The sequence below is a fragment of the Dermacentor albipictus genome, chromosome 3 (assembly GCF_038994185.2).
Source record: "Dermacentor albipictus isolate Rhodes 1998 colony chromosome 3, USDA_Dalb.pri_finalv2, whole genome shotgun sequence".
Taxonomy (NCBI): domain Eukaryota; kingdom Metazoa; phylum Arthropoda; class Arachnida; order Ixodida; family Ixodidae; genus Dermacentor; species Dermacentor albipictus.
Genome location: NC_091823.1, coordinates 140,348,056 through 140,375,022, shown reverse-complemented (window position 1 = coordinate 140,375,022; position 26,967 = coordinate 140,348,056). Strand labels below are relative to the sequence as shown.

The 26,967-nt window shown below is 45.4% G+C and overlaps 1 protein-coding gene and 1 long non-coding RNA gene across 2 annotated transcripts in view; one reads left to right on the top strand and one right to left on the bottom strand.

Moving 5' to 3' along the window:
• Positions 1-15,243, top strand: part of LOC135917734 (uncharacterized) — a 74,736-nt gene extending 59,493 nt beyond the window's left edge. Inside the window, exons 4-5 of the mRNA XM_065451304.1 lie at positions 227-310; positions 15,035-15,243. Coding sequence (XP_065307376.1) covers positions 227-310; positions 15,035-15,213 — 263 coding nt within the window. The 3' untranslated portion in view covers positions 15,214-15,243. The remainder of the gene's footprint in view (positions 1-226; positions 311-15,034) is intronic.
• LOC139056961 (uncharacterized) overlaps positions 1-26,967 on the bottom strand; it is a 161,427-nt gene that overhangs the window by 11,384 nt on the left and 123,076 nt on the right. The gene's annotated exons all lie outside the window — the stretch shown is intronic.

Genomic DNA, 26,967 nt, shown 5'->3' with positions numbered 1-26,967 from the left:
CTCGCGTCTTTACTTCTGGATGATATATTTATTTTCTTTTTATTATGCATCACACCGGGTGTATTATCCCCGTGATAGCGCACTTCCGACATCATCAGACTCAAAGAGGAATTGCGAATGTATGAAAAAGTGAAATCGGTCGCTAAGAAAAGCGGCTTCATTTTAGGCATTCTTAGAAGCCACAAATTCCTTCACTGCTATTTATACTGCACATATTTTCCAACAGATCCAATGTTTGGAGCAAACTTCAGATTGCTCTATTTAGAATATGGCAAGTGTTCTCTCTTCCGAGTGATGGACGTGGGTGCAGGTATGTACGCCAGGCGGCTCAAGAGGTTTTTTTATAAAGCTACCTTGCAAAATATCTGCGCTTTCCCACGTGTTCTAGTTTGACCGATCGTTCGACCGAAAGGCAGGCATTGTAATTAGCCGTGTTCTTTTGTTTCTCTTAGCCTGATCTCGTATCCAGGGCAAGTAACAGAAGTTCACGCTGTTGCGTTCAAACCATTTACATAAAATTCTGCATGCAGAAAGACACGAGTGGCCGACTGAATGGGACTAAGAGAGAGTGCGCGAAAGAAAAAGAATGAAAGAAAAGAGAAAAAAGAGGCTGACGAAAAAAGGTGCATTTGATATTTCAATTTGATGCGCTCGAAAACGCATTGTCCGGAAGAATAAGGAAGTGCCGTGCCTGCAGTGCATGCCTTGCAAGGTCACCTCGCCACATTGGACGTGAAATGCATAAGGATTAAAGAAAAGTATAGATATGAGTTGAGTTAAGCGACAAAAAATTCAGCTCCGCTATTCGAATTTATTTAAAACATTCCTTACAGCACGTCAAGAAAGCCAACATCCTGACGTAGCCAAATTAATATAAAGCATGATGCCACCTTGTTTAAAAGATCATGTAATTATAACTTATTCTCAGCAATAGTGGCGGCTGACAAATGTCCATTGTCCGTTTTCCTTTTTCCTTTTTCTCATAAACTCTCGCTTAAACGTAATGTTTTTACGTTTTAGTGTGAAATCTAGATGCCAAAATTGAGAGCGAAAATAGCACACAGCAGGCTGTTCCCTATTAAGACAATGCGTAAGTAGTGGGCGATGTGCGCGTTTATTTATTGAGCTATCAGTCTTCAAGCAGTGCAAAGGCCAGATTTACAAAAGAATCAACAGAATCTTTGATCCGGAAATAAAAAGATGTGTTCACAGCATGCCGTCAATCACCTTCCGAGTGAGTTCCCTTTCCTTAACACTTTAACTGGCAGCTCAACAATATTGTTGACCTTACTAAAGCATCTGCAAACAATATATGAAACCTAATATTAGTCTGCGCCCGTCAATTCACTTTACATAAGTACCTGCTCAACAGTGGGAGTCACAAGAATGTCGACCGTGAGCAGCAGGAGACGTTTTGGTGACCAAATTCGAAGACCTCGTCGGTATCGTCTTAGCGGATGTGGTGGTCATATCATCGCTAATGCGAAATGTTTCCCTTTGTTTAATAAAGCAAGTTTTTCTGCATTAAGGTGCACCTCAAGAACGCAGATTTCCCTTGTCAAAGCAAGTACCAAACATAAGTTTCGGATCAGAAATTTGCCTCTACCAGTTGGTCAACAGTATTTCGACCCGCTGTATCTCACTTAGGTTTCAGATAAACTCTCTCATATTTGAGTTGATAAGTACGTGAACAATATGAAGAACAAATAAAGCAATAAAAAGATTTTAGGTTAGGTCTTTCCTGTCTCGGCAGGTAAATGGTTAACATAAAATTTTGATTTTACTTTGGTCATAATTTGATGCTTGGTTGATTTTAACGAAGTCGAGGGATGCTTGTGGCGTCAGCGAGTGCTGTCGTGCCCACATTCGCTCTGCGAATTTTCCTATATTTTATTGGATAATTGTGTGTGCGACCGATTTCTACGATCATCACGGATCTGTGAAGTGGTCCCGCATCGACTGAAGCTGCCCACAGATGTGAGTGACCGGAGATTGTTATTTTACATGCCCATATGTGCCTTCGTTGGTGCTCGCTCGCTAAGACCAAAGCCGCCACGTAGGCGGCCGCAAGAACGCCAGAGTGTGCCGCAAACACGCGCACGATGGCTCTTGCAAATCAACCCCCCGACGCAACTGCGCATCCTGAACCCTCATGGATGATGGACACGCGCCGCCAGGACCTTGACAACATGGATTTTCAAGACTGCGCTGCTCACACCCTCAAGACGCCAAGAGGGCCCAGCGACCAGAACGCCAGGACAGAGATCCAAACAGATGGGGATTGGCATACGGTCCTCACACTTCAGCGAAAGAGAAAGAGACCAAAGCACTGAAATATTCGGGGAAACTTGAAGAATCAACAAGTTTCCGCTGGACAAGCAACCGAAAAATCTAAACAGAAACCAGCATGCAGGCGGTACCCCCCCCCCCCTGCCGAAGGACGATTTCAATATAGTGGTACGGCCGTATCAAGGGCTACAGGTCAAGAACCTGACTAGTCCACTGCTGGTGGAAGCCCCGATTGCTGCATGCAGCGGGCAAATATGAGTTGAGCAACTGCTGCTCAGAATCAAGCCGGGATCCTACATCTTTATTGTGCCCATGCCGCCCCAGACAGTGGCGGATTCATTAATATTTGGGGTTTTACGTGCCAAAACCACTTTCTGATTATGAGGCACGCCGTAGTGGAGGACTCCGGAAATTTTGACCACCTGGGGTTCTTTAACGTGCACCTAAATCTAAGCACACGGGTGTTTTCGCATTTCGCCCCCATCGAAATGCGGCCGCCGTGGCCGGGATTCGATCCCGCGACCTCGTGCTCAGCAGCCCAACACCATAGCCACTGAGCAACCACGGCGGGTAGTGGCGGATTCCGTAAGACGTATTACAATGCTAAACAACAACGGCCGGCTTCACTCGGTCAACGCCTACGTAGCGACAAGTGACGGAACAACCAAGGGTGTCATTCGCGGCTTGTACCCGCACACGATCCTGAAGCGCTAAAAGCGAATCTACACATACGCACGCAAGGGGTTGAAATTCTCCAAGCGCGCATGTTCCATAACGCTAAAACAGCCGTTATACCCTTTTTTGGAGGGATTACACCACCGTACATCTACTACAACGGCGGAGAACTTGCTTGCTACCCCTACAAAATCACCACTCAGGTGTGCAAAGTGCGTCACCAAATGGGTCACCGATTGGCTCGTCCCTCCCCAGCCGAACACTCAAGTATGTCGTACATCTGGACAATGGGACCCTGTAGCCGGACACGTGTGCGCTCCCAAGTGTGCAGCCTGTGGGGAGCATCCCATGACAGGAGACCGAAGTTGTAAGAAGCCTCTGAAGCCCCAAAGCAAGAGAACGCCGAGGACTGACGTTCAGTGCACTACCCGGAAGGACAGCTCAACGAAGCCACCTCAACGCCTACGTTGGGTCAGTTCCAATGGTGGAGAATCAGCATCAAATCCCTCGCCAGAGGTATCAGGGACTCGCCCTCGATCCAGATCCAGATCGCGTACACGAGAGGACTTCAGTCCCAAAACTTCGCCTCATTTCCAATCACGAAAGTCGCGTAAATCCGGGGCTACCGGCACTGTGACCAAGCAAGCGCCACAATATAACATGGTAAGCTGGGTACGGTAAGCTCCTGCTGCTCCTGCAACAAAAAATATCGAATATCAGAAGATCATTAACGAAAACAAGCTTCTCCGCGAGAGCTTGGCAGAAATTAAGCCAGATTTGGCCTCCCTCAAATGTAGTGGCTACATCGAATCGGACAAAACAGCACAAACTAAAGCAGCAGGCACGCCTCTCGAAGTTATAACAACACCGCATTCTATGGAGGTCACATTTCAACAAGTTGTGCGTCAATTACAAACTATGAAAAATTTTCAGCAGCAGATGTAAGCAGAATTTCAAAGCCTAAAAACTTACGTCGATGAATCTGTGGCCATTGGAAAAAGCGCGGTTCGTAAGCGAGCTAGCACTAGCCCCAGTGCTCAATATAACCGCCGTTTGCCACCCATGCCGAACTCTGACAGCGAAATCACTAAGCATGGCGAGTAGAACACGAGCACATCACGAATATCTCAAAATTTGGCAGTGGAACTGCCGCACCTTCCACAAACGGGCGGCTGCTCTACAGCAATACGTTAACACGGCTCCAGTCAAACCTGATGTCATTTGTTTGCAAGAGATCGGTATCGAAGCGGTCAGATTGACTGGCTAGTACACGATATCCCACGCAGACTACTCTAAGGTCGCGACGATGGTGCTCAAGGACACAGCAACCAGTATAGATTATTTGGCGACTAGCAGCATCAACCACCAAATGTTAGCAACACTACCGCAGAAACGTAGCAAGGCAAAAACAATAATCACGGCCATGTATAGCCCACCTAAAGAAAGGAGGGCCAATTTTGAGGCCCTCATTCGGTACGACAAGTGTCACTCCGGCACCTAGGATCAATTACTGCTTCTTGAAGATTTCAATGCCTCTAACACCATCTGGGGTTATCGAACAGACGCCTCCAAAGGCCGGGAACTCGAGTGAGCAGCCGAAGCATATGACCTCCAACTCATCATTCTCCCTCAAAATACGACGAGATTAGGTGACAGCGTCAGTGCGGACACCTTTCTAGATCTGACATCAGGACAAATCTAGGAGAGAATCTAGACAGTGACCATTTCATCATCAGTATGTCATTAGGCTCCCTGAAAATTCGGCGACCCTTTGGCCATGTGACAATCACGAGCTGGGTAAATTACCGCAAAATCCCCGTGCCGGAGATATCACCTGAGAACGTTGAACACTGGCAACGCACATATGAGACGCTCATGAAGCAACATCTAAGCGGCTAGGGCTCACAGCGAAAGCATCGGTAGTTGCCAATCATCTGCAGCATATGTGGGAAGCCACGAGCAGGCTAACTAAGCGATGGAGGAAACAGCAACTTAATCGCAAACTGCGCCTCAAAATTGCTGAAATATCCACGCGAGCAAACGCTTACGCACAGTAGTTAGAGGCAGCGAGTTTGGTGAGTTCTTGCGACTCACTTCACGAAATGTTAAACACCTCCAAGACATGGACGATACTTCGCAGCATAATGGTGCCAGGAAAAACCAAAACGGCCAATAACCGCACCCTTGAAAAGCTTGCCGGAGAATTTTCATGAACAGATCAGGCCCTCGTCGCTAAGCTTAAAGGGAAGCACGGAGGAGCCGCAATCACTCCCCCATGCACCTTGCCACACGATTGGCAAGAAAACGTGGTGCTGGACGCCCCGATAACTAAGGCAGAACTCTTTGCGGAAGCGCAAGCTGCCTCGAGAAATACTGCTCCAGGACCAGATTAGTTGACAAATGCTATGATCCGGAACCTTAGCGACGAGCACCTACAACAGCGTACTCGGTATTTTAATGAACGGATATGAGAGAGGGGCGTAGTTCTACAACATTGGAAGAAGGCCAAAATTGTGCTTATTCCGAAAGCAGGAAAACCTCATGATCTACGCAATCTCAGACTTATATCACTAACCTCCCGTCTTGCCATATTATTTGAGAAGGTGATCCACACAGGTCTCACGTCTTACATTGAAGACCACAACCTATTTCCCACAAACATATTCTGCTTTCGCCAACATTAGTCCGGCACAGGATATTTTGCTGCTACTTCGCGAAGTTGTTTGCCACGGTTGGTGCCGAAGATCTAGTCTTAGCTCTTGATTTGAAAAGCGAATTTGACACTATTTCACATGAACTTATCTGAGCTAAATGGCATCGCTTGTGGACGAAGAATCTATGACTACGCCCGCTCTTTCCTGACCTATCGCATCGCAACAATAGGCATCGGCACTTCGCGCTAAGACCCTTCTCACATGCCCGATAGAGGTAAACCGCAAGGGGCGATACTCTCCCCTCCTTGTTTTCAATACCGGCCTGAGACGCTTCGACAAAACACTCGACCTCATACCCGGCCTAGGGTACGCGTTATATACAGACGATATTACCCTATGGGCCACCAGGGGCTCTTCTGGACAAAAAGAGCAAATCCTGCAAGAAGCAGCGACCGCTGTTGAAACCTTCGCTCGCAGCAGCGGAATGAGCTGCGCTCCCGATAAATGAGAATTTATCAGGATCCGAGGTGGAGGCTGTCCAACTCACGAACCGGTCAACCTCTTTGTAGGAGACAGCCAGATAAGGGAAGTCCAGGAAATGCGAATCATCGGACTGTGGCTGCAAGGTGACAAACGAGTAGACCACACCATTAAAACCCTTAGGACTAGGGTGAAACTAGATCTCCCGTATGAATCGTAAAATAACATATCACCGAAAAGGTTTCAAGGAAACAGAGACAATCCGGCTCGTTCAGGCTTTTCTGCTAAGTCGTCTCACATAGAGCCTCCCTTTCCAGGGCCCCACGAAAGCAGAACTAAAGGCCCTAGATGCGTTGATCAGAACGTCGTACAAAGCGGCTCTCGGCCTACCACAGGTAACCTCTACTGACAGCCTGCTGGCCCTCGGGATTCACACTAACTATGAGGAGTTACGGGGAGCGAGGCTCATATCTCAATGGGAGAGGCTTAGCTTAACCTCCTCTGGCAGAAAATTATTTTGCCGCGTAGGTTACCCTACTCGTCCACAGTATGCGAGAGAAGAACTCGAATCTCTGTCCAAAGTCCTTCATGAAACGAGCATAGTAGCCCCAATTCCTAAAAACATGAGTCCGAAATACCACCGGGGTCGTAGAAGTGCCCGAGCTGGAAACTTAATGCAGCATTTCGCTGGAAATCCGGATACAGTCTACACAGATGTCGATAGATGTTGTGCTTGCAAGTACACCCTCATGGTAGTAGGAACGGCCGCAGATCAAGGGCTTGTGACTTGCGCCACTGCTTGAGTTGCATTTGCGAATACCGCAGAAGCTTCAGCCATCGCGCTAGCTATTAAAGCTAAGGACGCTCTGGGACAATCGTCGATAACTTACAGATTCCCTAATCGCATGTAGACTCTTCCACACCGGGAGGCTACCACACAGCACCACTTACCTATTAGGATACAACCTAACGCAGAAACATGTGATCATCTGGTGCCCGGGTCATCCTGGATTCGAGGGCAATGAGGGAGCGGATTGTGCAGCTCATGCTTTTGTCGAGTGAGCGGCCGAGCACTCTGACGAAAACTCCTTCTTACCACGAGACACCCTTGAGCACCAACGGCGTGAGCGAAGAAAGTACAGTCCACCACACCCTGACCTATCCAGGCGGGACTCGTACGAATGGCGCCTAATACAGACGCACACATTTCCAAACCATTATTTGAAACTTTTCATTCACCCAACGATGTACAGCATTCGCTGTCTATGGTGTGGAGGGCGGCCAACTCTCGCCCACATACATGGGATTGCCAAAACAGGCCTCCCGAAATTCTTACACCAAAAACAGCCTGCAAACTTTCCGGAAGGGCGCAGTGGGAGACTTGGCTCGTCAGCGAGGATCGGGACATGCAGCTAGCGCTCCTCCACCAGGCACGGCGGACAGCTCAAGCCAGTGCGGCCCTGGACTAGGGGCTCCAGGAACTCGCTTTCTGCACTTTTTCTTTAAATAAACGTTTTCATATATACATAACGATTTCTGTAGACAGATTATGATTGTAGAGGTCCCCAGACAGATATACGTGTGTTGCCACATAGCCTGCATTCAAGTACGACATAGAACGCTTTGGACACCACAAGCATTGCCACAAACCGAAACACCACTAGCGTCCATCAAAACACGTGGAGTGCGCCAGCCTGCCAGCGTGCGTGCGCACGTGCTCCCACCGAGGTGCTACCCGACCAATGGGAAACTACCCCGTGTGGTTTCACCATGAGAGGCCGCAAGCGGCGTGTGTATATGTATATATAGATATACGTATATATATATATATATATATATATATATATATATATATATATATATATATATATATATATATATATATATATATAAACGAGAAGAATGGGGGTTAACCGAGGGACCCGATATTTATTAGTCATATAATCAGAAGCCAACAAACACTGACACCAAGTACAACATAGGGGAAATGGCATGTGCTTAATAAATGAAATAAAGTAATGATAAATTAATGGAAATTAAAGTGGATGAAAAAACAACTTGCCGCAGTTCCCACCTGCGGCAAGTTGTTTTTTCAACCACTTTAATTTCCATTAATTTATCATTACTTTATTTCATTTATTAAGCACATGCAATTTCCCCTATGTTGTACTTGGTGTCAGTGTTTGTTGGCTTCTGATTATATGACTATATATATATATATATATATACACAAGTATGTGTGTGTATATACATACCCATTAGAGTGAAGAAAGTAAACTGAGGGGTTCGATTTTGATTAGTGATATAAGAAGCCAACAAAGGAAGACGCCAGCGACCGCATGGCGCAACTACTTGTAATTCAGAATTGAATTAAAGCAATAATAGATTAATCGGAATGAAAATGGATGAAGAAACAACTGGGTGCCGGTCAGAAACGATCCCATGTGTTTTCAATTACGAGTCCGACGCGCTTCCCAAATGAGCTACCGCGGCGCCGTCAATCCGCTCACTAGCTGGGGTATTTGGGGTTAATTACTAGAATTTACCCTGGGACTGTTAGCCAGCGCCAGCACTCAGAAAGAAACTGGTCCATAAACCCACAGTTCCATGCAAGTTGCATGTGTGGGTTTGCTGACCAGTAGCCTTCACCCAAAAAGATCGCGTAGCCATGATGCCTGCCACAAAAGGGATATTCCACATCCGCCGCCAAGGTAGTGGCGGATATATTTTAAGTAATTATATTAAAAATTAAAAGCTAACGATTCCAGGCTGCTTTCTTATAACACACCGCTAACTACTTCATTGTTTTGAGAACTTAAGTCATTAATAGATATGAGATGACATCATATTGAAGACATAATCTAATGTGAATTAAGTTACATAAGCTATGTTTCCTTCTATTATCGTCAGTCGTGCACACACACAAAATCCACCTCTAAACCACCATGTGAAAGTGCATGTACAACCAGCTACGGCGGACGTTCGACAAGTACAACCAATGCAATTGACGCTCGACGACGCTACACAAGCACCACCAGCACAAGTGACGTACGCAACGCGCTCACGCACGTGTCCGCAAATACAGCATACATCCTGGTTCTTCTAGGTCCTCGCCCGAGCGCAAGTGCCTTATTCAACTAAATTAACGTTTACAAGCATTGCGTCAGCAAATGCGTAAAGTACGACTTACACACAAGCCGCGGACGTGATAGGTTCCCATTTTACTACGAATATAAGAGAAAACATAATTCTCTTACCCGGAAACAGAGAGACAAACTCTTTTTCCAGCTGCAGCTTGAGGTCCATCCTCATTCATTATCATTCTTGTGGGCCTTTCGGCATGCTCAACTGCGGTATTAAACTAGTTGAATTATCAAAGTAAAATGTGTCAGAAAATTCGTAAAGTGTGAGGCACAGACAACCGATAGACATCATATCATATTCATCAACATCACAAATCATATTTCTGTTACGTGGGAACTGAGAGACAATCCCCTTTTCAAGCTGCCGTAGTGACACTGTTGTTGGACAGCGCTTGCCACAACGACAATCATGGTAAGAGCACACGCTGTGTGACGGATGCAACGAGCAGTGCGCCCACGCATCAAGGTCAAACACATGGTGTGCACGCGTTCGTCACTTGCGCACGCATGTGTGTGAAAGTGCAGCATACATCCTCATTCTTGGAACCCAATCAGCCCGCGTAGATGGCGGCTGGCCCGGCTGCGCCCGGTCCGGCCGTCACATGCCATTACATTCGTGGCGCCGCCGCGTCTTGGCACCACCGGTCCAAATTCATTCAGTTGCCGATGCCTATACGGACTCTAGAGAAAAAGGGGAACGAAAAAAAGGGGAGAGAATACTGTCATGGTCATGTGGCTACCTATCATCTAGGTAACAATAAAAATATTCAAAATATTACTGCGAAGAATTGTGTATGAGCATGCCGTTGATGGATCACTTCACTCGGCGAAGCCATGCCGCATGTGATGCTCTCAGCGATTCTGCGGTAGCAGCTGCCTGTAAATATTGTAACATACGGTTTCGTCTCTTCCCCGTATACACGTTAATCCCCATTACAATTTGGTGGAGGTTCGGGTTACCAGAAGCGGTGTACGTCGGAGCTCCATAGTAGTCGTCATGCCAGGGTCATCATGATGACAGACGACCACGTCCATGCCTGTGCCGGCCGGTACGGGGAACCTAGGGGAAGGAAAACTATGGCGGGCAGCTCTTAGAGCTGACGCTGCATCTTCGACTTGTACCTCGAATTCTCTCCTCGTATTGCCGACAGGACGAAACTTCTTCGACGTTGACGTTGATGGCTGTAGTGTCCGTGCCCTGGTCGGTACTGGGGTACAAATTACCGCGATGAATAATCGACTTCGTTGCCGCCCTAAGAAAGTGCTTACCCCCGTCGCTACTGGTATTATGTGCGCAGCTCGTATGCCATTGGCGGTCACCATATATTTTTTTATTTACTGTCATCGAGCAATGTCCCAACGACGTCATTCTGGCACTAGATTTCTTGTCGGCGCATGCCGCTCTCCTTGATTGTGCAACCGGCGTCCTTCAAGTTGAGCTTCCTCAACTTGCTGATGTTCCACCTTCCCCGACACACCGCTTCTGCTCTGTCGATTACGTTCGGTTGTCACCGCAAGTCACCACGTGTGTTGCAATGATGACGGCATCACCAGTCCCCGACGGCGACTACGTAGTATCTCCAATAGGTGACGTGCTGCTTATCCGAAATATTGCTGTGCCGCACACCCTCGTGACTGTTGTCGACAACCACGTCCAGCTCCCGCTCCTCAATACCAGCAACTCGACTCAAGCTCTCTCGCAAGGCACCTCAGCGGCAAATGCGTCAGCGCAAGATTCATGCGACCCCGCGGCATTAGATTCTGCAACTTGATCGTCCTTTCTCGCAACCAGCCCGCGAGTCCGGTCCCCGACGAAATTACCAAAATGATTATCCCTGACCTTCCGACCTGTCAGGCTGACGCAAAAACAAGCATCTACGCGTAAAACATACGTATTGATAATGTGTAGTGTTCACGCCATATATTCATGAGAAAAATCTGATATTTATTTATAAAAGAAACACCACCCGTTCCAGTCCGTGAAGATGGTCCAACAGCGAAGCTGTGTTAGTTACACCGAGTGTTACAGCATGCAAGTCAAACTTCGCAACCAGACTATATTGTAAATCTTTTGCTTCATCATTCTTTCACCTCATTTGCGCTTTTGCGTGCTTCACACGGTTACCATGCTTTAGGAGGGCTTTATTTTGCAGTTCTGTCAGCGTTTCTTTTTTTTTGCGCGCAACTTGCTCTGGCCTTTTTTTTTAGCGCCAGTAATGAGAGCAAGGTTTAGCGGATTAGTTGGATTGGTTTGACGGTCGACGTGGCTGCCAGCACTTCTTGCACGTGCAGGCTTACCTACGCGCCTAATTTTAAGTATGCCACCATGTCTTTCGCTACACTACCCTAATTTAATTAGTCAAGCTGAGCTCCACCCGAAAACGTAATACAAATAATTTTGCAGACATCTAGCCCCCTGGAGAAATTGACTGCACTTGTAGCGTGGCAATTGACTACCTAACCTCTACCAGGCTAAGGGCTGTGAAGGGGCTCAGAATAAGCGCGACACTTGACCGGAAGATCTACCGTCATGCTGTCACGATATCGACTCGCATGAACGGTTGTTACTTTGACGGCTAGTTCCCCAGAATGTTGAAGTGCGTTTGGCTGTAAAAGCAAAGAAGCCCAAAGGACGCGGTATCACCACGCTCTACACAAAACAGTTCTACTCACGCATATTTTGTTTGTAATGGGACGCGCTGCTCGTACAAGGAGGTTCAGGGGGTTTCGGGCGAAGCACATCGCGTATGACTGCAAACACGACGGAAACACGACGCAACCACCATGCTCGTCTCAGATGCGTCTCATTGAATTTGAGTGACATATGTATTTTGTGCGAATGTTCTGGCTTAATTCAGACAATCATCGTAGATGGTGTACGTCAGAGTTTTTGTAGGTTGGTTATTCTCTCTGCATTATAAGGTTGCGTTGTTTCTATTTGTGTACCACCTGGTGCCAATGAATACTTGCGTAACGTGTACACCACATGATAAAACGGCTGGGATCTGTTCATGCGAAGTGAAAAACATGTGCAACAGAGCTCACCGTATCTCATGTGCATGAAGTCATATTACTTAGATCACATTCAGAAATTATCTCTTGTTACCGAAGAGCCCTTTAGCTCTTTTATCGAAAGCGATAGAAAATTGTAGAAGGGTCAAGCCTTTCGTACGGCAAGAACGCGTACTGGTCTAAGCATCAAGCCGAAATACACGACGCTCTGTGTCTACGGGACACTGTGGTTAGATCAGTTGAACAGGTTTCCCTAAAAAAGAAAGATATTGTTCAAGCATTACTACACATGCAATTCAAGGTTGACATATGTTAATCTTTAAGTTCACCATTGAAAACACTGAGCAAGCTGTCTTGCTCATGCCCGAGAACTACCACCATGTGGATGCTCAGACCGCTCGTCATGGAAAAGGCGTTAAGGACTCAAACATCAAAGTTACCCTCTTAAGCAAGATGACAGGGATCACGTAAGTTTGTTTCAGAAATGGCGGAATAATCTTGTATCTATTAAAGGCAAGCTAAACGTATTTCATGGCGTCAAAGAAACACTAAATGAGGGCTTGCTTGTAGACGTGAAATATCTTTTCATTAGGTTGAACATTACACGCCTCTCAAAACACAATTTTTCATTGATACATCGGCTTCCATCTAAATCTTGTCAACTTTTCGATTTAACAGAAAAAACAGATGAATAGTTTGGGATAATACGTGTGCTAAGTATAGTACTGTTTTTCATAAAAAAATATATCAGGAAGAAATGTAAAAAAATAGATTATGGAGTTTTACGTGCCAAAACCACGATCTGATTATGAGGCACGCCATAGCGGAGCACTCCGGAAATTTCGGCTACATGGGGTTCCTTAACGTGCACCTACATCTAAGTACGCGGGTGTTTTCGCCCCCACCAAAATCCAGCTGCCGTAGCCGGGATTCGAAACCGCGACCTCGTGCTCAGCAGCCCAACACCATAGCCACAGAGCATCCACGGCGGGTGCGAAGAAATCTAGACTGCTTTTGTTAAAACCAAAGTAATGCAACAGAGCTCTTCAATTCCTTAGTACCAAAACTCCACGATTATCGTGAGAGGGAAAAAGATGGGGGGAGCGCTTCGGGATTTTCAGGGGAATTCAACCAATTGTAGGGTTTTGCGCGCCAAAACCACTTTCTGAAGCACACCGTAGTGGGGGACTCCGAAAATTTCGACCACCTGGGGTTCGTTAACGTGCACCTAAACCTAAGTACATGGGTGTTTTAGCTTCCATTGAAATGCAGCCGCCCTGGCCGGGATTCGATCCTGCGACCTCGTGCTTAGCAGCCCAACATCATAGCCACTAAGCAACCACGGCAGGTGATTTTCAGGGAACGTGAATGATGATGCAGAAATAGCTACATACACATCACATGTCATTTCTGTAACTGTGAACATTTTAAGCAGCGCCAACTAGGCCTCTGGCAATGTCTTTGCTGTCCTTAATGCTCCGGCTCCGTCATGCCCCTCACTTCACTTCACGTCCTTGCCTGCTCACGGCTTTGTACGCACTTGTCGTCCCCATATTCATCTGTTCCTGGCACATGGGTATCATTACATCGATTTTGTGAACGGAAAGTTACAAACGCATGCATTAATCATCTGCTTTTAAAAAGAAGCACTCAGTAAAAACTAATTGTGTTAGAGGAGGCGTACGTTAGGTTTTGTTGACCTACTTGCTGAAACGAACGATTCAAGCTGCTATTGTTTACTTGAAATAGGAAGATACATATACGATGATTATTTAAACGGTGGAGGACAATCAGACTCTTTGTTCAACATTACATATATAGGCGATGGATACATTTCAAAAATAACTTAGAAACCAGGTTCGACAGTGTTTAACAACCGTTCTTAAATAGATTTGCAAGGGTAAACGTTCACGTGCTGAGGATATAAGGCGGGTTTTATAATTGATGTGTGTCCAAGCATTAAAGAGCGTCTGTTAATAATAACCCTCGCAAGCAAAACAACGCTTAATCAAGGAGTATTGGAAGGCATTACATGGCCATTATAATGTCTCTCACAATCACCCAATAGAATCGTAATAACACCAAGTTCACTTTTGGGAGAAATTGTGACCATATTAGGCACAATGTGTGGCAAAGCTTTAACATCTCTGGATTATATGTGAGCTTTTCACGTAAGCATTAAGCGCACGTTTCTTCCGTATTCCTATTCGCTATACAAGATTGGCAGTAGCTTTCCGGAGCATCCTCGGTAACACCCATGAATACCTCGCCTATATTTGGCGAATTGAAGGGGAACGTCATGCGGGATGTGCAACAAAGGTATTGGAACTTATTACGACACTTTCAAGAAATTGCATACTCAAGCTCTTCGGAGTGTTATAAGTGTGTTTTACGTACGGTGCAGGTGTGAGTACTTTGCCCTTCGGGACCTATTCAATGCCACAAAAGCGAATTAAGTGAAAACTTGGGGGCCTTTATGGTCACTGTCTGCGTGAAGCTATGTGTTTGTGCATCGAAAGCTCTCTTTAACAAGACATTTCTTCAATAATTGCTCGAAATATTGTATGCCAAAACGGTGTAAAACGGACGAGTCATGTATGGGCTACGTTTTAATGGCGTGAAGTTTTGTAATGGCAATTACCTATCTTGTAACGGCCAGAAAAAAAGCAGATTTTCTGGAAATTCGGATGGGATTCTTTAAGGTTGCAAGTCTGCTGTATTTGAAAACTGTATTTTCACTTTTTTGTTCTCTCCGTAAGTTGTCTATATTTATTTTCCCAGGAACCGGCTGCCTGGTTCTTCTCAGCAATTCGACTGTCGGCAAGAGTCTGGGTCCTGTGTGTAAGACAGCCTATAAACGATTTTGCGGTGACGAACATGCACTTCAAATCGTGTATAAAGATGGCTGCAAATGGCAAGGCGCCCAAGCAAACGCCACGAAAAACGCCCAAGGCAGTTAATAAAGACACCCTCTCCCTTGCTTTGCAATAAAATCGACTCCCGTAACGCTGAAATATTTTGAAAAAATGGGCAGTGGTGCTCCGTGAGTTCAATGTTTCGCGAACGATACCTTCCCCAACAAGACTCGATGGCAAGGATGGAGAGAGATGCCAGCTAGGAGCAGCGCCGAGGATGTACGATTAAGGTAGTGCTATAGGTACTGTCACCAACGCTATTCGATGCTGCTTGTCTGTATTTGATGTCGGTGTGAGGCCGTGGGAGGGTGGAAGCGGTACACTCACTCTACTTCACGCCTGGTCAGAGGCGTGTGAACTATTTTTCAAGTGGGCCGCAAGCCTTCCTCCCCCTTCTTCCTTCTTTGCCTTTATTTATCTATGTCTTTCTACGGAATGCTTCAATTTATTCCGGAAATTCCTCGGGTTATTTTGAGACAGTCACCAAACACTATAGACATCACTGTCCTATAACTGTTACCAATACCATCATCAGCGTATGTTTATGTCCGATGCTGGATGAAGCGACCTCCATTATCCCGGTCTTGCGCTAGCTGATTCCAGCATGAACCTTAAAACTTTCTAATTTCACCACCTCACCTAATTTTCGAGCATCCCCGTCTGCGCTTCCTTTGCATCTTGGTACCAGTTCTGACTCTATAATGGTACCCTGGTTGTCTGCCCTGCGCATTACATGGCTAGGCCAGCTCTGTTTCTTTTTCTCCTAATGTCAACTATGCTGTAGGTCTAGTTGTAGGTATTCTAGTTGCCCAATGTCAACTAGAATATCGGTTGTCTTCGATTAACCTTCGCCGTCTTCTCTACACTGTAGGCTCTCCGTGAGCTCAGGGGCAACGTAGTCTTTTGACCACCGCGTTCATGGCAAGGATGTAGTTCCCATGATATTATTTCTCCAATTTTTTGTTACTCTGCTTCAATACCATTATGCAACGCTCTCTTCTAATCAATTTACTTCCTCTACGACAGTTCGAAAATGGGGTTGACCAATGGGATTCATGCGACAGTAATGCGTTAGCATTAGTTTTCGCTCATAGAAGGCACAGCGTCCATTGTTACTGTTCAGTACCCAGCACACAGAACGTAAACGTCGAAACTTGCCCAGGAGCGGAGCGTGTCTGCTGATGGCCGAGCGCCAAAAGTACGGTTGCTGTTCGGCTGTTCATAAGATGGGCTAGAAGAACGAAAACCATCTAACAGAAGGAGGAACAAACTTCGCAGAAATTCAATTGAATTCGCAGAAAGGTCCCCCCTGCCCCTTGTATATAAGAGGGGGGGCGACCAACACTAGGTGTCGGCCCTAATCCCGCGGGCCCTGGTGGCGTCTTCGGCCTACTCGATTGAGCGTGCTTGTTTTTGTGGGCCGAAGCTGAGGAGCGCCCCCCCCCCCCATCCCCAACACCACCCGTCTGAGAATGCGACCCTCATGGGGGCATCCGAGCAAGCCCAGAGCATGTATGTGGCTTAGGTCCGCCGCCTTATTACAGAATATACATTCGTCAGAACAAATTTCCGGTGCGCGGTTATGATGGGAATCGCATGTTTCCGTCAGCATACCAAAAGTTAGTTGTTCTAGATAGCCCTAAATTCACTGGTCTTGTGGGCACATCTCACTGGAAGAGTTTTCTTGTGGATGTCAGGACAACTGACGTTTACGATAAATTTATTGAAGTATTTAGGATGCTGAAAACAACCGCTAAATAAACAATAATTGCATAACTACGCAGGCCAGAAAATAGGTGGTTATTGAGTGAATTTCTTCAGTCCATTAAAGGATGCCCTTTGGTCACGTTGTAAACGATCTCCCAAAAACACAAGCATCATAGACGCTTACGGAGCTATGCGGAACAAGGCAACGGCAATGGTTAGTCGGGGAAGTGTCGTTATTACAACAAATGTTTTCTATGAGAACAGGGCAATGTCCCCATAAAACTGGGTCTCCAATTGTTGTTTTGTTGGGGTGAAATTCTAAATTGGCACTAAGCGAAACATTATATTAAAATTTTGTAGATTTAAAAACTACGGTGTACAAATTCAATGGTACTTTTCAAAAACATCGCTACTCATTCAGCCCTTTAAACCAGGTGCTCTTAAATACGTCAAAAGTAACCTCCAATCAGCATTCTAGCCTAGCGCCACCCCCCCTGCTTGAGAGTTTTATACTATTTTATTCAGTTTTAAGCACAAAAAGACCGCCGGTATAGATACCATACACATGCAATAGCTCCAATGCAATTTTCTGGTGCTGAAAGAGGTTCCTCTGTACATGCTTAATGGTTCTATTCACAACGAAATCATGCCTGATAACCTTAATATAGCCATAGTTAAACCACTGCATAAAGGTGACTGTTTCGAAAATATCAGAAATTTAAGACCTATTTCCATTTGGCCGACAGTCACCTTTACCTTAGAAAAACACCTACTTTTGGTTATGACAAGTGTCCTTGACATGAACAATACGCTGTGTAAAGCGCAATATAGTTATAGCTCTGGAAAGAGCTATAACTATATTGGAAGACTATTGTGATATTAGTAACACAGCCTTAGATTTTAATGAGGTAGCATGTTCTCTTTTCCTGGACGTAATCATGGCTTTGGACTCACCAGTTACTGTTAAAAAAAATTCGAACTTTTAGGACTTCGTGGTCCCTTTTTGAAACTACTTCCTTTCTTTCTAGTCATACTCATATTGTATCTGTTAACAGTTACTCCAGCATTAGCGTAACCTTGATGCCCGGAGTTCCGCAGGGTTCGGTACTCTCCCCTCTTTTGTTTAGTCTATACGTTAATGATTTGAGCTCTGTTATAAATAGGTGCTATACATTTCGATCCGCGGATGACACTGTTATTCTTGCTACTGACGCTGCACATCAGAATGGAATCAAAACGCTTCAAGTTGATTCCATATCAGTTATGTATTGGTTTCGTGACAACCTGATACCGATTAATAAATAAAGAACAAGGGCCCTATAGCGTAAAGCTATTCCAATACGTTTTCTTCAAATCTCCTGACGTTAAATTTGAGTAACCGCCGACGCAAGCATTGGGCGTTCACCCGCGGGGTTGTCTAAACAGAACACCGGCAATCTGTGCTAGTTGGTAAGGATTCATGATGCAAAAGAGGCGAGGCATGCAGGCAGGACACAAGAGTAGAGAAGTGGACAACAGGAACGCTGACTATCAACTGAAGGGAGCACTGAGGCGAAAAAAGAAAGTAGACACAAAACTCATCTGCGCAAGCTCAGGAATGGTATCACCACCTGTCAGTCGGGTACATGTGCCGGTCTACATGAGATAACTGTTAAGGCACTTATTTCTTCCTTGTGTAAAGTAATCGAAGGCTCACTCACGCACGTGCTTCCACCATTAAAGATATGCCATGCCTTTACCATAAGACGCGTATCTTCATTCTTATGTCTGTACAATATCGCGCATTCATCTAACTCTGGCGTGCAGTTACAATCTTGACAATGTAGGGAAAAATTACAAGGCGATCCACCTGTTAACGACCTTTTATTTTCCATTACCCTCTGATTGATATACCGTCCCGTTTGCCCAACGTAGAACTGGGCACAGCTAAAAGGAATTTTATAAACCACACCCATACGACAGCCAGTAAAACTGTTGTTCTTATGGTACTTCACTGGACAAATATCTGTTCTTTTTTTTTTGCCTTTTACCTGCTCCTTTTTTATCTGTACGGCAGCGCATATCTTACCTAGCTTATTGGGAGCAGTGAAAGCAACATTAACATCATATCTACCTGCAACTTTTTTGAACCTGTGCGACAGTGAATGAATGTACGGAATAGCCACTACTCTTTTTTTGCTATTACTGGTTTCTGTAATCACGTCCGTCCCCCTCGAAACCGACTTCTTTAGGCGCTCAGCCACAGTGGCCACTGCTACACTGGGAAAACCTGCTTCTAATAGGCGCCGGACCTGCGCATTAAAACTGGCGCTTATTTTGTGCATGCAGGATCTGGTGAGAGAAGACTTAAGGCACGACATGGCAGTTCCGTTATTTAATGCTTTGGAATGCTTCGATTGAAAGCTTAGCAACGGCTTCGAAGATCTTGGGGTGTAAGCGATCGGCGGCATCCATCTTTTATTCCTTTCGGAACGGGGCAGCCTGCGGTTATTCAGAAAAAAATTAAGTTTCATTCGGCATATTATTGCATCTTTATTGCGTACACGTCATTTTGACGCGGTGAGTTTTCACGGTCTTGTGACGTCGCGTGACAGGCAGGTGAAGTAGGTGCAGCCCGAAGACATTTGACTAATAGCCGAGGGTTAATGGCTAAAAGGCGACTAATCAGAAATAGCAGTCTTTTTTTTTTCGTTCGGTGCAATGATGCATAATCAGTGTGTACGCGTCACATCAAATGGAGAGCTGTCGCGGTTTTCGTGACGTCGCGGGATAGACAGGCGAAGTGGGGGTGTTCAAAAAAATCGCGGAGGTCTGATTGCAGGATTGGATTAGAAAAGTTTGGAATATCTTTACGTTTTAGCACCCAAAAACTTCGTTGTTTTCGTAACCCGCAGAAAAGTGTTGACGTGACCACACTTTTGTATTGAGCACAATGCGCAATGCAGTAATTGTTGTTGCCCCAAAATACGTTATTCAAGAACTATTAAGTATTTCACTCTTACTTTCGATCAAAATATGACCTGAAATAGGCATATTTCCCTTATTGCCAAATCTCCGTGGTACCTAATGGGTTTTGAACAACTTGCGTTCTTTATTTCCCTGTCTTACGTTCTTACCCTGTCCGTAAACTTATAGCGCATGCGCTGGGTTAAAGCACGCTTAGCTATGGCATCGCAATCTTTTATAATTGTTCTCTATCATGGCACAAACAATTACCTCTCTCTGGAAGGCCATATTTAGAAGTGCTGTGTACAATATTCACTTTTCCCAGAGTTCGAACCTGTTTTCTATTAAACACCTGCCGTCACTTGACGCTGTTTTTGCAGACTGTTGTACCTTATCATTACTGGGATAGTGTGTTTTTATTTCAGCATGCGCCTGGTAGGCTGTTTCGGTCGAATCCTCGCTTTCTGTTCCGAGATGTTATACCAGATATGGCCATTTTACAAGGACTTACCGTATACCAAAGATTTTTAACTCACTGCCGGATTCCCTATTTTCTCTGTCTTCAAAGCGTGAATTAGTTCAATACTTTCGCGTGAACGTTTGCAAGGTGCCCATACAAATTGTTTAACGTTTACCTACCTGGTAAACGAGATTCCGGTACGGTCGAAGTAATGAGGCATTGCGTATACAGGGTGGCCATTTCTTCTAGAACAATCTGCCCACTATCCTTCAAGAAATCTGCTGTTACCTCATCCTTCCCAGCTGCCTTCCCCCTTTGCATAGCTCCCAAGGCTTTCTTTACTTCTTCCGGCGTTACTTGAGGGATTTCAAATTCCTCTAGACTATTCTCTCTTCCATTATCGTCGTGGGTGCCACAGGTACTGTATAAATCTCTATAGAACTCCTCAGCCACTTGAACTATCTCGTCCATATTAGTAATGATAATGCCGGCTTTGTCTCTTAACGCATACATCTCATTCTTGCCCATTCCTAGTTCATTCTTCACTGTTTTTAGGCTTTCTCCGTTCCTGAGAGCATGTTCAATTCTATCCACATTATACTTCTTTACGTCATCTGTCTTACGTTTGTTGATTAACTTGGAAAGTTCTGCCACTTCTATTCTAGCTGTAGGGTTAGAGGCTTTCATACATTGGCGCTTCTTGATCAGATCATTAGTCTCCTCTGATAGTTTACTGGCATCCTGTCTAACGGAGTTACCGCCTACTTGTATTGCACACTCCTTAATGATGCCCATAAGATTACCGTTCATATCTTCAACACTAAGGTCCTCTTCCTGAATTAAATCCGAATACCTGTTCTGCAGCTTGATCCGGAATTCCTCTATTTTCCCTCTTACCGCTAACTCATTGATCGACTTTTTGTGTACCAGTTTCTTCCGTTCCCTCCTCAAGTCTCGGCTAATTCAAGCGCACCTTGACGAGCACGTCCACATCTTGTATGATGCCAGGATTAGCGCAGAGTATAAGGTCTATTTCATTTCTAGTCTCGCCATTCGGGCTCCTCTATGTCCACTTTCGGCTATCCCGCTTGCGGAAGAAGGTATTCATTATCCTCATAATATTCTGCTCTGATAACTCTACTAACTCTCCCTTGCTATTCCTAGAGCCTACGCCATATTCCCCCACTGACTTGTCTCAGGCCTGCTTCTTGCCTATCATGACATTGCAGTCACCCATCAGTACAGTGTATTTTGTTTTGACTTTATCCATCGCCGATTCCACGTCTTCATAGAAGCTTTCGACAACCTGGTCATCATGACTGGATGTAGGGGCATAGGTCTGTACGACCTTCAATTTGTACCTCTTACTGAGTTTCACAAGACCTGCCACCCTCACGTTAATGCTATAGAATTCCTGCATGTCACCAGCTATACCCTTATTAATCAGGAATCCAACTCCTAGTTCTAGTCTCTCCGCTAAGCCCCGGTAGCACAGGACGTGCCCGCTTTTCAGTACTGTATATGCTTCTTTTTCCCTTCTAACTTCACTGAGCCCTATTATATCCCATTTACGGCCCTCCAATTCATCCAATAGCACTGCTAGACTCTCCTCACAAGATAACGTTCTAGCGTTAAACGTTGCCAGGTTCAGATTCCAATGGTGGCCTAAATTTTTTATATATACCACGTGAACTTGCGCAGCTGTGTCGCAAAATCGCTTTTGGTAACAGTGTTACGCCATGTTGATAGAGTGAAGATAGGCATCAATCGAACGCTGACATTCCGGGATACATAGGCGGCAGCGGCTACAACGATAGACGCCGTAGTTCTAACACGCCAACGTTTTTGTCTCGAAAATTGAGTGCAAATTTTCATCGCTTCCATAGGCTTCTGTTGCTGAATATTTAACCACTCTGGGAACAAAATTCTTGCTTACCACACCGTGAACACTGCTTCTGGCTCGTGTGGATTGTCTTCCAGAACAGATCTGTCAGCTGCCTTTTTCAATGATCAACCTTCAGTTCTTGTTGTTCGCGAAAAATACGCTCGTTCTATAGAAAACGTGCTAGCTTCATGCCGGGGTCGCTTAGGGCGCCAGTTGGTAAGTTTACAAAAAAGCTGGATGTGTACACTTGGTCAGGAAACCATCCGGCCGACTACTAACGGTAATGAGCGGTCACGGCCCCACCCCATGTTGCCTTTTCTACGTCATCAATAAGGTAACTGGGCAATGCTTCCTGATAGGCGAAGGTGCAGATATAGGCATCATACCTGCTAGACAAGCGGATCGCACAGCTGCTGCCATTCTGCACTTGCATGGAGTGAATCGGACTTGAACTCCGGTATTTCGAGGACGCTCGCATACACTTAACCTGGGCCTGTGAAGAGCGTTCCGATGGTTATTCATGGCTGCCGACATCAGTTCTACCATTATGGGCACGGATTTCCTCACCCATTATGGCCTCATTGTAGACGTCAAACGACTATGTCTCTCTCTATGCAATGCACTGCAACTATGCAACTCTTTAGGCAAGGCAATGCTGCGTCAGAAACCACAGACGTAGTGCTCTCTTGCGCTACGGTTTGCAATTCATCCTTCACGACTGTATTACGCAATGTTCATGGAATCGCCTCGCCGACAACTCGAAAAACACCTGTCTGCCATGACGTACATCCCTTCCGGAAATCCTGCATTTTCTCGGGCCACGTCCACTTGCTCCGAAAAAACTCAAAGTAGCACATGCAGAATTCGAGCACATATTACAGTTTGGCTGTCCGCCAGCAACTGGGCAGCTCCGCTCGATATGGTGCATTAGAAGTAGGGTGACTGGAGGTCATGTGGAGATTGCAGATGTCTCACTACTAAGACTATTACAGAACGATACCCTTTGCCCAACGTACAAAGATTCACCGATACTCTGCACGGCGCCAATATCTATCCATAGATGGACGTTGTCCGCACCTACCGCCACATACCTGTCGCTGAGCAAGGCATACCTAACATAGCCAGTACAACGTCATTCGGTGTCTTCGAGTTTCTGCGAAACCCGTTTGGTCTCAGAAACGCCGCCCAGTCGCTCCAACGTTTTATTGACACAGTACCGCGTGGCCTACCCTTCGTCTTCACCTATTTCGACGACTTGTTGGTACAAAAAGGCAGACTGGTGGGTTGTGTTGCATCTTTTTTATTCGTCATCCACGTGCTTCTGCGCTTCTGTGTGAATAAGACTTGTTGGGAGCGAGTAAATTCATCGAAGAGCATTTTCAACATCCGCGACTTTTGCTTCAATGACTATCTGAACAATTGGTGGTGACAATTTGGATATTCTAGGAATTCACCTCGATGCCAGTGGCATTAGCCCACTTTCATCAAAAATCGAAGCAACAGAGAGCGGCCCCAAGCCCACAGCGATCACGAAGGTGCGCCACTTCCTCGGCATGGTTAAATATTACCGCAGATATATTAGAAACAGTTCTGCCATAGCAGCGCCTCCCCACCGCCTGCTTACCAACAAGAACAAGACGTATTTACTCTACTGAAACACAGCCTCTAATGACTGCTCCATTAAAATCAAAGACGCACTGGGAAATGCCGCAATTCTTGCACATCCTAACTTCACGGCATCACTGGCCCTCGTGACTGATGCGCCCAGCAGAGCCGTGGGAGTGGTCCTCCAGCAGCGCATCGATAATTATTTTAAGCAGCAGCCTTTTCCTTAAAGGAACTCAATCAACCAAGGATCGCTGCAACTCCTTAGGTCGAGCGTCGCTTCGAATTTCCCTCGTCATCCATCAGTTTCGCCATATCGTCCATGGCTGACCTTTTACCATCTTCACGGATCACAAGCCCTTGACCTATGTGCTTTGGAGACTGACGTCGTTTTTTAACATAACGTAACACTTATAATTATGGTGGCTCAAATATAAAGGTGAGAAAGGCCGTACAATTCCATCAGTAAGTAGTTAAAGGGTTGTTGTATTGTAGACTAGTGCATAATTTCGGAAAGGCAAGAGGAGAAAACAAAAGCTGAGTCTGTCGACTTCCCCGCCGACAGGCGCCACATCGACGAACAAATATGACTCACACTTCGTTTCCTTGTCGAAACGAGATTACTCCTTTGCACTTGCAATTGCACATTTCAACAAACACCGCGTCAGCCAGTCTAAGGCTTACTGAGCATTTGAATTTGCCAAATATCGTGTCACTGCTTCACCTTGCGGGATGTTTAGGTCTTGGTACGCCATGTCTTCACACGCGACAGTGTTGCGCCTGCCAGCTGTATTTAATGAATAAAGACTGGTTTACGTTGTCATAAGCACTAACTATGAGAGAACACTGCGCTGCGGGTTGAGAAGCAAACTCACTTATTACTCCTTCCAAAATGTTGCAAGCATAACCTCATTGTCTTGGGAATCTGTTTATCAGTTTGCTCGGCGAAGTGTAGGTGGAGATCATGCGCTGCAGACGCGCCACCCAAGATAATACTTATAGAGTTGTACAGCTTATCGAAGTCACATAGTGAAAAAAACGAGGAAGCTCTGTGATATCTATATGGTGCAATGTAATTGGGCTTCAAGGTGTTCCATGATAAGACTGCCTAGCTTGTCATAAAATGAGGCGCCAAGGGAAGGTGAGCACCAATACGGAAAAGTGTATATCAAACAGGGAATCAGGTACAATGAAAAAAAAACACGAACAAATCAAAACGAGAGCAACGGAAATGAGGCAATAACGTAACATATCGCACTATGAAAATTCAAGAAATATAAAGTAGGAGCAGTATAGAAAGACATAATGTTCGCAAGATTACAGTTGTTGAGTCAAGGTTGCGCATAAAATGTGAAGTACCTGCTCGAAAGGAGATTATTTATAGGACTCATGAAAGAAAGGATATACCTTCGAGCCCATGCAAGAGATACAAATCAAGCAGTGAGTGAATGGGGATATGGGCTGGGCTTCTTTCGAAGTGCGGGAGGCTTACCGCAAAATATGTTTCAGAAGACCCCTGCGTTGTATCAACGAATTCAATTACCTACGTTATCTAAGTACGTGTAGCAGAAAAAAATATAAACCTAAAGTACACAAAAATTATGCAGATCCAGCGCACATTTTAAATTATAGTGAGTGGTGTGTGTACAATGGCTGCACAAGATTCCTTATACTCGTCAATATCGCCATCAAGATAAAATTGGAATATTTTAAGAAAATACATTATTGGGAATGGTAGACGCCACAAAACGTGCTCTGTCTTTTTATTTCAACGTCAATTATTTAAAACGCGAATTTTTCAATTTATTAGCACGTTTACGGGGTTTTTCCGTAACATAAAAGTTTGTGCCTTACCGACGGGTGATCGGATATAAGTTTTAAATCACGCAACACATCCTTCTCCTGGCCTCTGCCAGGCAAGAAAGACTCTGCATTTTCACTGGAGAACAAGAACTCAGCAAGAACCCACGCGTGCAATAAAAAAACGGCAGCTGTTGGCTTCTTATGACGTATCCTGATGTGGTTACATATCGATACTCAAATTCACTGTCATGGGTAATTGCTTACCATAAGTACATGGCCACGACATATAGCAGTTTTTTTAGTGGCCGGATATAAAACTTTCGTCTGCACCGGAGAAAATGACAACGCTGTGTAAACGGTCAAGCCTGGAGAGAGCAGATATGAATCATGCTTAAATAAACTAAATTATGGGCTTTTACGTGCCAAAACCACTTTCTGATTATGAGGCACGCCCTAGTGGGGGACTCCGGAAAGTTGGACCATCTGTGGTTATTTGACGGGCACCTAAACCTAAGTACACGGGTGTTTGCGCATTTCGCCCCCATCAAAATGCGGCTGCCGTGACCGGGATTTGATCCCATGACCTCATGCTGAGCAGCCGAACACCACAGCCACAAAGACAACGCGGCGGCTTCAGTCATGCTTTATGGATCACGTTAAACCTTTTCTTGTGAATATAGTGGCTATAGCTTACGACACGCTCTAATGCGGCCACAAGTACATGTCTGAAACACCTCTTCGTGCAAGATGCGCGTTCCTCCGATTAGGCACAATAGATCAGCTTTGCTCCGCGTAATGACCTATGTTAGAGTCGCCGTTTCAAGACGTGAATATAGTTCCTAGCATATGCGGAAGCCTGCGGATGGGTGAAATTTTCTAGGCGTACGTAGTTTAGAAGAAATGTCCTACGTCCATTGGTTCATTTCGTTGACGAGTGGCCGAACGACTTGTATACCGATTTTGAGTATGCTTTTTCTATGCTCGTGATCTGACTTTGCAATTTCTGCACTACTTTTCTTAGCGGAACATGACCGACTTCCCGTAGACTGTGCACCTTTACCATAAATATATATGTGTATCTTTAAATCAATGCCATTGTGCAATAGCATCATTACACAAGACGGTCAAACGCCTTTTTGCCCCAGAAATTCTTCGTTATTTTGATCACTTCATATTATGTATTGCACACCATAGCACTCAAAATAAAGCTGGTTAGTTATGCTCATAGCATGAACATAACTGAGATTTACTGAAAAAAGACGCCCATTTCTTCTGCATGCATCGTTACAAGAAGAATGCGATCGCAGCCGACCTTATAGCAAATACCGTGGGCGAAAACCAGAAGCAATCCAGGGTGCAGCTTCCGAATGTTGACCGCCACAATAACCTCCGT